The sequence below is a fragment of the Cupressus sempervirens genome, chromosome 4 (genome assembly GCF_028749045.1).
Source record: "Cupressus sempervirens isolate cs-2001-9-10 chromosome 4, ASM2874904v1, whole genome shotgun sequence".
NCBI classification, from domain to species: Eukaryota; Viridiplantae; Streptophyta; class Pinopsida; order Cupressales; family Cupressaceae; genus Cupressus; species Cupressus sempervirens.
Window position 1 is genome coordinate 90231251 of NC_143121.1, and position 9986 is coordinate 90241236.

General features: G+C 35.0%; 1 protein-coding gene and 1 long non-coding RNA gene across 2 annotated transcripts; one reads left to right on the forward strand and one right to left on the reverse strand.

The window, feature by feature from the left end:
- The first annotated feature begins 1167 nt into the window (after positions 1-1167).
- LOC149560056 (uncharacterized) lies at positions 1168-5119 on the forward strand. Its single transcript, XR_016363657.1, has 2 exons — positions 1168-2226; positions 2323-5119. It is a non-coding gene; the product is annotated as an uncharacterized LOC149560056 (long non-coding RNA).
- On the reverse strand, positions 2910-8746 carry LOC149560057 (uncharacterized). Its single transcript, XM_089824491.1, has 5 exons — positions 8047-8746; positions 5784-5924; positions 3691-3810; positions 3462-3557; positions 2910-3332 (listed from the first exon to the last, which is right to left on the reverse strand). The coding sequence occupies exons 1-5, from the start codon at positions 8275-8277 to the stop codon at positions 3222-3224; spliced, it is 699 nt and encodes a 232-aa protein (XP_089680617.1). The 5' UTR covers positions 8278-8746; the 3' UTR covers positions 2910-3221.
- Between the last annotated feature and the right edge of the window lie 1240 nt (positions 8747-9986).

Below are 9986 nucleotides of genomic sequence, written 5' to 3' on the forward strand. Positions count from 1 at the left end.
AACACCACTAGTTACCCTCGAGCAACATGAAAAGATCTCTTAAATACACCGATTCCAAAAGGTCAAAAGATCAGTCTTTTATGATTCTTCAAAAGACATGGAATCACAAGATCAACTCATATGGACCCCATCACCTTATTGCAAGAAATAATGTTCTTTCACGCTCTAAAAAGATTCATTTTGATGGGATCCAAAAGTTCTCCCCAAGGCTGACTTTTTTTTCTATGGTGTGTTCTCACTGATAGGATATTGACCAATGATAGGCTAGTTCATCTTGGAATAACAATTGCATTTGATCACAATGTAAGGAAGAAAATGTGTGTGGAATTGCTTCCTACAACTAATCTTGTGAGGATGGTTATGCAAATTCAACTAACGATTGCAAAGATCTCAAGAAAGCATAATAACACAATCAAAATAACAATGAACACATAACACAATGATTACAATGAGGAAACCCTTCCGGAAGAAAAACCCCACCTTCCAAAACTCACACAATGTACTCTCAAATCAAGAGGATTAAAATACACTTGCAATACAAGTTCTTACAAGAGTGTATCACCACAATTCAAACTCAGACTCGAACTCAGAGAGACTCCTAGCACCCAGTCTTGCAAACAAAACTCTATGATTCAAACACCTCCCCAAGCCCTCCTTTTATAGTGATTTACAACTTGGAAACCATTTGTGGTTTTACAAAACCATAGGCCAAAACTATAAGCAAAATAACTATGCCACATGTTACCCATTTGTCATTTGTAACTCTAAGAATAACATTTTCATTCATAATTTTGTCCTCTACTTTAGAGCCCCATAAAAGACATAATAAATTGTTTATACTTTAAAAATGATTCTCGTGTATTGTACTTGGAACAACACACATTTTTAACAACTCATACACCTTTTTCCATTTCATAAACATGTGAAAAACTACCATAGACAAATTCTAGAATTATCTGAAAAAAACTCAGCAAGGTTGAAACAATTCTCAACACACAATCTATGTGAAACACATGCGGAATGAAGTAATCATATGTTGTTTTATTGCCCTTTTGCCACTTCTTGCTAGGAGCGGCTGAAAGGGAAACTTCATTGGTCTGCCCCCCTTGGTAGTGATATCGGTACGACATGTGATGTGTGGCTTAACCGCACCACAATTCCTTTTTTGTTGCTATTTGGGTAGTTGCCCTGTCAATTTTAGTTTGGAACATTTGGTGGGGGGCGAAATAGAAGAAGTTTCAAAATGAGTGTTGTTCCATAGTTCCATAGAAGTGGTTTTTCAAAAATTGGAAACATGAATTTCTGAAGCTGTATAATGCATATTATCTTAACACTAGGAGTTCTCAGTCGTGTTTCACTTCCATTGACTCCGTCATTTTCTTAGAGCGGTAATACATCAAGCTAGATGGAAGCCCCCACCCTACAATATGATCAAACTGAACTTCGACAATGGTTCGAAAGGCAACCCATGTATTTTTGGTTAGTGGACAGTCCTCAGGGATGCAAATGGCTTCTTCTTGGTGGCTGCAGCTGTCAGGGTTCCCGATAATACTAATAACGTTGCTGAAGCCAGGACTCTCCTAGCAGGGGTGAAGCTGGCAGCTGCTCTTAAAGTTGCAAGCTTAGTCATTGAGGGTGATTGTAGCACATTATCACTGCTCAGTTGGGAAGTTAGGTACATCCATGATGAGGTATGGGACATCTTACCCTCTTTGATTCTTATCATGTTCTTCACTGCTTCAGGGAGGCGAATGGTGTCGCAGACACATTGGCCGACAAAGGATGTCTTCTAAATCCAGGTGAACCTATCTCATGGGGTCATGAAGCACGTGAGGAGCCTCTGATTAGTGTAGCATGTATTGTGGTTTCTCCTATTTGATATGCTCCTGTCTGTGCTTGGACCATCCTCCTATCATGGGTTCTTGTTGTTCAGTGTAAGTCTTTTAGTTTTGGATGTTCTCGTGTAATTCAGGGTTCTTTTTCGTTCTCCTGTGTTCATTTTCTCTGTTGATTTGCTCTTGACAACTTTTTGTGCTCAGTGGGCAGTGGGTTTTGCTGGTTTTGTTCTTAGTGGTCAGGTTACTGATTTTCTTGGCTGACAGTGGATGTGTAGCTGCTGTTTTTGGCACTCTTAGTGCCCTTGGATATATTTCTGCCCGCGGATATAGTTGAAAGTGTTCTGCTGTGCTATTTGGTGCCTTCCGTTTTTAATATATGCAGTTCGTGGTACATTCTACCTTTCTTGTCCATTGCAAATCTATTATTGCTCATACCCAGTGCTGTTTTTGTCTAAATGTTTGGGGACGATATCTTCTTTGTCAGCTAGGACTATTGGCTCCTGTATGATGTATGGAGTGTCTTCCTTCATTGTATTTGTGGTGGTTTGAGGACTCTCTCCCACGAACTTGGCTTCTTTATGTGGATCTTAAGCTGGAATTCTCTTACTTTTAACTTGATTGTACTATTTTATTTACTTAATATATTACACGCCATAAGCATTTTGCTAAAAAAAACTATAACAAGACATTTTGTTACAATGTGCTTATTAGCTCGCTTAACAGAACCCCATAATATATGTCACGGTGTAAGACTACTCATTTAAAATCATGAAATTTCTACTGTCCATAATAATTTGTCTATATTCTTCTGAATTTCACTCTGTAGATTATATCACTGCTCTTTTTTGTCTTTTACTCAAACTCCAGTTCTCATGTCCTGAAAATGCATCTTGAAGCTTGATCCAAAACATTGACAATGATAAAATCTACACAGTTAAATCTAGAAGAATGGGAAGAGCCTACCCATTCCATAAAAGAAAACAGAATTACTTAATTTAGGCATAATGTCAACATCACAGCATGCATGCATTGTTGTGCCAGTATATCATCTGGTATCAGAAAAAACAAATATGCTACTTGTACAATGCAAACCTTTTAAATTTAATAACAGAACCTCCAGTCAATCAAATAATATATGTAGGTAATAATTTGTTATTTTTAGCAAGGAACGTAGAATCTGCTACAAGCTCTTATCAGTTCAGCAAAGTGACAACATTATATTTGAACATTTTGTACTAAAATTGTTTAATTTTTTAATTATTCATCGGACCATCTGGCATGATCAATTTTTGAACAAATGTGTGAAAATTTAACCAATTGGCTAAAGATAAGTCCCATTAAATGTTTCTAGAAAGGACTGATGATGCACTTTTTAACATCTAGTCATGAAACTTTCGGTTCCATCCTCTTTCTTTTGGACAATTTGTAGTATACCATTCTGACTATCTTGTAGAACCAGAAGATACTGACCACCTGTAAGCCAAATGCTGTTGCCTGCATCAAACACCAGTTATGTTTATTGGCATAAGAAAAAACTGTCAACTTTTTGTCAATGAGAATAAGGGCTGAAGCTCTCCATTGTAAGTTAGGTGCCCAAGTCAGACATGCCATCCCAGTACTTACCTTGATAATTAAGGGATTGTTTGCAGTCAATGTTAAATATGTAAGATAAGGCCCCATAATGAGTCTAGCAACACTAAAAATGAGGGCAAAGCAGATCTGTCATTCATGAAAAAAGTCGTTCAGTGTGGATTAGAACTGTAAATTATTTATTTATATAGGAAGTTAGAACACAAATAGGAAGGCAATGACCTAATATATACTCAACCACGTCATTTGTGAAGGCACTCACGTCATTTGTGAGACTCAAATTTGAGTCCTTGTAACCAAGCTCCTTTAGAAGCTCCCTCATGTGCATAAAGGGATTTGATATCTCCATCAGCCACAAACATCCAACCAACTCTGACCCGCACTGACACAAATGCAGAGAAGATGAGTTTATTGATTATGTCATAACTTAGCCTTTCAAACCAAAAGCCTTTTTCAAATAAACGAAGTCTTGATCTTAATAGAAAATAATAGTTGATGTTAAAAATAGAAAAGACATCTTCATAAAAAAGTAAAAACTATTCAACAAAGTCTCGATGATGAAATTTGAGCCGAAAAATCTATGATAAAAATATTACAGTCAAATCAAGGAATCTGTGATAAATCGTTGATATGGACTGTGGAACTTCAAGCTTTTAGTTGCTTCCTTTAAAGTCATTCTTGTAAAATTCTAAAGTTATCAATTCATAAATTATAATTTCACAGATTTTAAGAATCATCATTAGATGGCGCATTTACATAAAAGCTCAATATTTTATATCGATATCATTTAGGTCTTCTCTGCAGTTGCACAGTCCTTTCCAAGCACTGCTTTTTTTGATAATTACTACTTATTTAATATAATATATTATATGAGAGCTAAAATTTTGAAGGTATATGGTGTATTCCACCGACCATATATACCTATTACAGCATGAATTTATTATATGGCAATGTTTAGAACTATTACAGCAGTTGTTTGGAATGATAAAATTGACTTTTTCCTGGCATGAGATTTTGGCTGGTTATGTTGATGCGCTTAACTTTTAGTTGGATAAATTTTGACTTAATCTTACTAAAGAGATTTTATGCTTGTCATAGAAGGCGGGGAATGCTGAGCTCTTCCAGAGAAAAAGGAGGCATTTACCAATTTCTAGAGTGAGCTCACCTTCCTTACAGCCATGTTTCAGGTCTATGCAACAATGGAGATACTTAACGACCAGTTCATTATATTGTTGGAAGAGGGCATCATGAGAATATAAAACAAAACTTAAATCAGCTCACTTTTTCCCACATGGAAGAAATAGCCTGAACAAAGTGGAGCTCAAGATGCTGAAAAAACATCTGGACGAGAGAAAGATTACCAGACCCGGACCTGATGAAGAACCCAAAAAAAAGAAAGGAGATAATCAGTGTGAACCTAATGAGATTGATCCAAACCTGATTGTGCCATCCCCTCGGGACATATGAATGTGACAAAATAGATTGCGGTAATAACATCATAGGTGCTTGGGACTATCTGATCAGCATGGTATTTTCATATAGTATGCTATCAGTTGTATAAACAAAACTGCTACTTTTGTTACTTTGTTAGGTGATCTATACTGGAACAATCTGGAGCAGTAGCTCCTCATAATCTGTTTCGATACTCTATATTTAATATAAAAAGAATATCCAATGATATTTAGTAGGTAGCTCCCATCTAATTATATGCTGAATTTTGTATCCAGAAGTAGTTGGCTAATATCTTTAGGACTAAAATCTACCTGGAGTTTACTAATTAGTATGCACTCATGGTAATGTACTGTTTCATCGTACGAATAAGAGATTAGTGTTAGGAGAGATGCTTCACAAGGCTTGACATTGGTTCTTCAATTTATGTAAAAGGGAATAAACTTAATAAATACCTAATAGTTTTGACAATCTCTTGAAAGGTTGTACCGAGTACCTAAAGAATGGGATAAATTGTCTATTTAAAACAAAAACGATTCAACTTTGGGAGTTGCAACTGTTTATGTCCAACCAATTCAATATGGACAAGATATGGTGAGAGCCGATATGTTTCACTCAAAAATGTACTCCTTTATTACAATATCTCTGTTTCACAGCCACAAAAATCACTGAGAATTCTTTCACCCGCAATAGAACATTTTAACACATACATATTGAAATTTCTATACTAACAAAATAAAAAATGGTAATTAAAAGAATTAATATAAGCAAATATCACCACCAAAAATCTAAATCAGTTGGTATTGACTAGTTTTCAACTTATCTATTGCTAAATCTTTGATTTTTGTATTCTAGCATATTAAAATGATAAAAATTTGAATGGATAAATTTGGTCAAAGAACATACTACACCATAATATATTCCTCCAAGGAGGCCCAATATGCTGACTGTATGATGGATGCAATTCGAAATGCTGATGGGAGTCTCGAAGAGGCAACAAATGGAATCATAAATGAAATATGAAAGACTCACTGCTAATGCTCGAATCTGCAATTCAACGGGAGCTATACATCAGACTTTAACAAAATTGTAATAAATTAACACTGGAAGTTATCAATAAAGAGGATTCGTAAGATCTGTGAGCTCCATTCGAAATTTTGCATAGTACTAGGAGTTATTGACTAAAGACTATTGAAGGCCATAAAAAATTATTAGGCAAATGTAAAAAATACGATCCTCCCTAGAGATCTAGTTCTGTTCAATAAAGTCATTTGACATCCATATGAAATGAATACATATCAACAAGTTAGGAAACAATCCCTATAATTGTACAATGGGAAATCTTTGGAAACAAATTGAACTTGTTTTGGTTAGGATTAGAATATAGAAACAATAATCTCTTGAATATGTAAGCACTAAAGATTATAAAAGAAACATACAAATGGCTTGTACTTGCAGCTGTGCATCACTTTGATTTAAGAAGCTTTCACTTTGAAAAATAAAGCTAATGATTGAAGATTATATCTGCAAGGATCTGTGTGACTATAAATCTCTACTTCTAAAATATTGATGTTTTCATGAATATGATTGGTTTCTACAGATTGGCATAATAGTCCTGTCTCAAGTTAGTGTTCCGTGAGATATAAATAGAGCACTTACTTTTCCACGGCCGTGATGGACTAAAGTTATCTTCCTTCCAATTCAAGTTTTTAATTTGAAAAATCTTTTCTTAGGTTCTGATAATGAGAATCAAACTTTTCACAAACCAATCTTCATGTCAACCTAAGCGAAGGCAGGTACTGACTTGCTGAATGGAGGTCCATCAGAATTCTGTAAAGTGCATTCAGTCAGTAGACATGGTGAATGAAACCCTAGTCATGGAAGATTTTGAGAATTCCAATCTCTTTTCTTTTTGTCCCAACATACCTCCTATTCCATCATATTTTGAGAATGCAATCCCTTCTTCTTTTTGTCCCAACATTGTGCCCACTTGATGGCAAAGGGCCTCCCTAAGATTATTGAAATGTTTTTAAAAACATTTGAGGCCACGAAGACTCAGGGTTTCAATTGCTCACCTACAACTATTAGAGTTTTCAAGTTTGATCTTGGCCGTACAGATATTCTAGAGTATCGAGCTTGATAGACAGAAGAAGGCAGTCTTGATGACTACAAGGTTAAACTTAATCTGAGGAAGAATCACCTGAATCCTGCATATCTGATTAAAAGGGTTTCCCCTCTTCACGTTCTTCCACGAAGCCATGAGAAGTAATTGTCTATATTCTATTGCATCATGTTCACCAATTACTTGTACTTAGAACAGAGAGACCACCTGATGCCAAGGTAGCTCCATAACATTTCAACCCTGGAAGACGCTTTAAATGCCCATAACCTCACCAGTGAAACAGAATCCCATTGCTGACCTCACAAGTAAAATTGCATCCAATTTCCGACCTTATAGTTTGATAAATAACGAGATACCATTGTGTGGGTCAATTGTAAGTTGTAATATGCCCTTTATACCGTTTCATGCAATCATTCGGCCTGTTGGCATTTGTATGTAAAAATATAAGGGCAAAGAAAATTCATTTATATGCTTTTGTGGACATAGCCTACTATAGATAGTTTTCACGCTTGAAAAGCTATTATGAACTTTTAGAAAATTTGTTCTTCGTGATTGAGGTCATTTCGGTTTTCAGATGAATCATTTAAAAAAGCCAAAGCCCAGAATATGTTGTTTAAGCTTACTCATAAAGATCTAGTAATAACTACTCTGCTACGGATTGTACTTACCATTCAGATCACAACCAAGACTAGTTTTTTTCATACATTTAGAAAATGTTATGAAAACAAACTATTCCCAGATCAATTAAAAGTTGTAAGAGATAATATGAACCTACCATTGAGATGAAAGAAACACAACAGAGATATTCAAATTTTGCCAATAAGACCTAGAACATGAAATCTTAAACCAACACACTCAAACAAACTTTGAAATAACTGTAAAACTCAGCAACAATCTCCACAAAACAAGGCATTTACTTTGATAAAGACTATTTTGGTCTAAAGGGGTACTAAAAGTAAGCTCTTTAATAACTAAGGCTACATGAAGCTTCTGTTAATCTGTTGAATGAAAAATATAAATAAAACTTCAATCTTGAAGCATAAATACCTGTAATGGTGAAGAAGGAGAGGCCAAAGGATGTAGGGGATGCCTCCAGTCCTTGATAGAAGCTGATGAAAGCCAAAGAGCCACACCCACATGTAGCATTGACACAAGTCTATTGCAGAAATCAAATGACCTATCCCACATCATCTTCCTCAGAACAACAAACGCCGCACTCCATGCAAACACACCCACCATCACTGTATGCCATGTGCCAAAACTGTCTCTACTATCCATACTCCTAAAACAGCACAGTTTATACTGTGTTCATGTAGCAGAGTTGAAATTCCGACCTTATGTCTTATTGTCATGGTATGTTTATAAGACCTACGTTAGTGGTAGTTGATTTTCATTCAGAGCAAATACGTAAAATTTGATACTTGTTTTTTAAAAAAGGTGATAGACAGCGTTATAACTATTCCGCATTAATTAGTTTTTACAGGGTTTTGTTGACGAGGGTCCATTAAATATTTATTTTCACAGGGAAAATTAATGGCCTCTGACATTGTTCAGGTTGGATGGTTGATGGTTGAAGCATTCATGGCATCTATATGAAGAAATAAAATGAATCAGTTGAGCCTGTTCTTTCCTTTTATCTTAAAAAGAGCTTAACAGCTGGAAATCAAAAACTTGTTTCCCACTTTTGGATTCAGCGTATGGAATAAGGGTATACTAATTTTTCACGGTTGGTCGAATCAGAATACACAGTACAATTTGTGCAAATTTGAAATCTTCTACGAAACCTCACTACACCAGTGGCTATCTAAGAAATACATGTACAAGAAATATACCACATAGTGGTTTAGTACTTGTCTTTAATTTTTATTTTATCTTAATAAAATTATTATAGTTTATAAAATAGTTTATATATATATATTACGCTGAGAGTAATCTTTTTCGAGGTGTCTATTTTCATTTAATCTCAAAGTTATTTTAATCACAGCTAGGATTTATGAAAATGAAAATAGGTGCCTCGAGAACGATTACTCTCGGCGTAATATATATATAAGCTAGTGGCAATCGCGATGCAATGGGAAAAATATTTTTTAAATTTTTTTTATTTTTTAAAGGTTAGTGCCGAATTATTTATTTCTTTTTAAATACAGTTGTATAAACTTACTATAAAATTGTAATAGTGTAAACTTATTATAAAATTATTCTTGAACATTTTATTTTTCAATTTTATATATGGTGTTTATTTGCATCAGTTTAGTTCAGTTTTATTTTAAGCATATTGTTACGTAAAATGTTATATCGAAGAATAGAGTTATAGTTAGGGTTAGGGTTAGAATTAGAGTTAAGGTTGGCATTAAGATTTAAATTAGGGTTAGTGTTAGGGTTAGGGCTATTGTTAGGGTTTGAGTTATGGATAGGGTTAGAGTTATGGTCAGGAATAGAGTTACACTTAGAGTCAGGGTTAGCATTAGGGTTAGGGCTAGGGTTATTTTTAGGATTACGGATCTTGTTAGGGTTATAGTTAGGGTTAGGGTTAGAATTAGAGTTAGAGTTAATGTTAGGATTAGGGTTATAATTTGGGTTACAAAAATAGTTAAGGTAAGGGCAAGGGTAAGAATAAAGGTTTAGGTTACAAATATAATTAGGGTTAGGATTAGAATTAGAGTGAGGGTTTGAGTTAGAGGTAGAGTTAGAATTGGAGCTCGAATAAGGGCTAGAGTTAGAGTTGAAATTAGGGTTATAATTAGGGTTAAAATTAGGATTACGGTTAGGGTTAAAATTAGATTTACAATTAGAGCTAGAGAAAGGGGTAGAGAAAGGGTTAGTTTTAGGGTGATGGTTAAGGTTAGATTTATATTTAGAGTTAGGGTTGTATATAGAGTTACATCAGTGTTAAGGTTAGGGTAAGGGTTTGAGTCAGGGTTAAGGTTAGGATTAGGGTTAGGGCTATGGTTTTTGTCTAGATTAAAGTAAGGCTTAAGGTTAGGGTT

Bases quoted from the DNA above. Each gene is read 5' to 3' on its own strand.
- LOC149560057 (XM_089824491.1), bottom strand. From the start codon at position 8,277: ATGGATAGTAGAGACAGTTTTGGCACATGGCATACAGTGATGGTGGGT. The intron at 3,811-5,783 runs GTATGTTCTTTG...CATTTGTGTCAG, and splicing joins GAGGAATATATTATGGTGTA to TGCGGGTCAGAGTTGGTTGG. The intron at 3,558-3,690 runs GTGAGTGCCTTC...CATGAATGACAG, and splicing joins ATTTGAGTCTCACAAATGAC to ATCTGCTTTGCCCTCATTTT.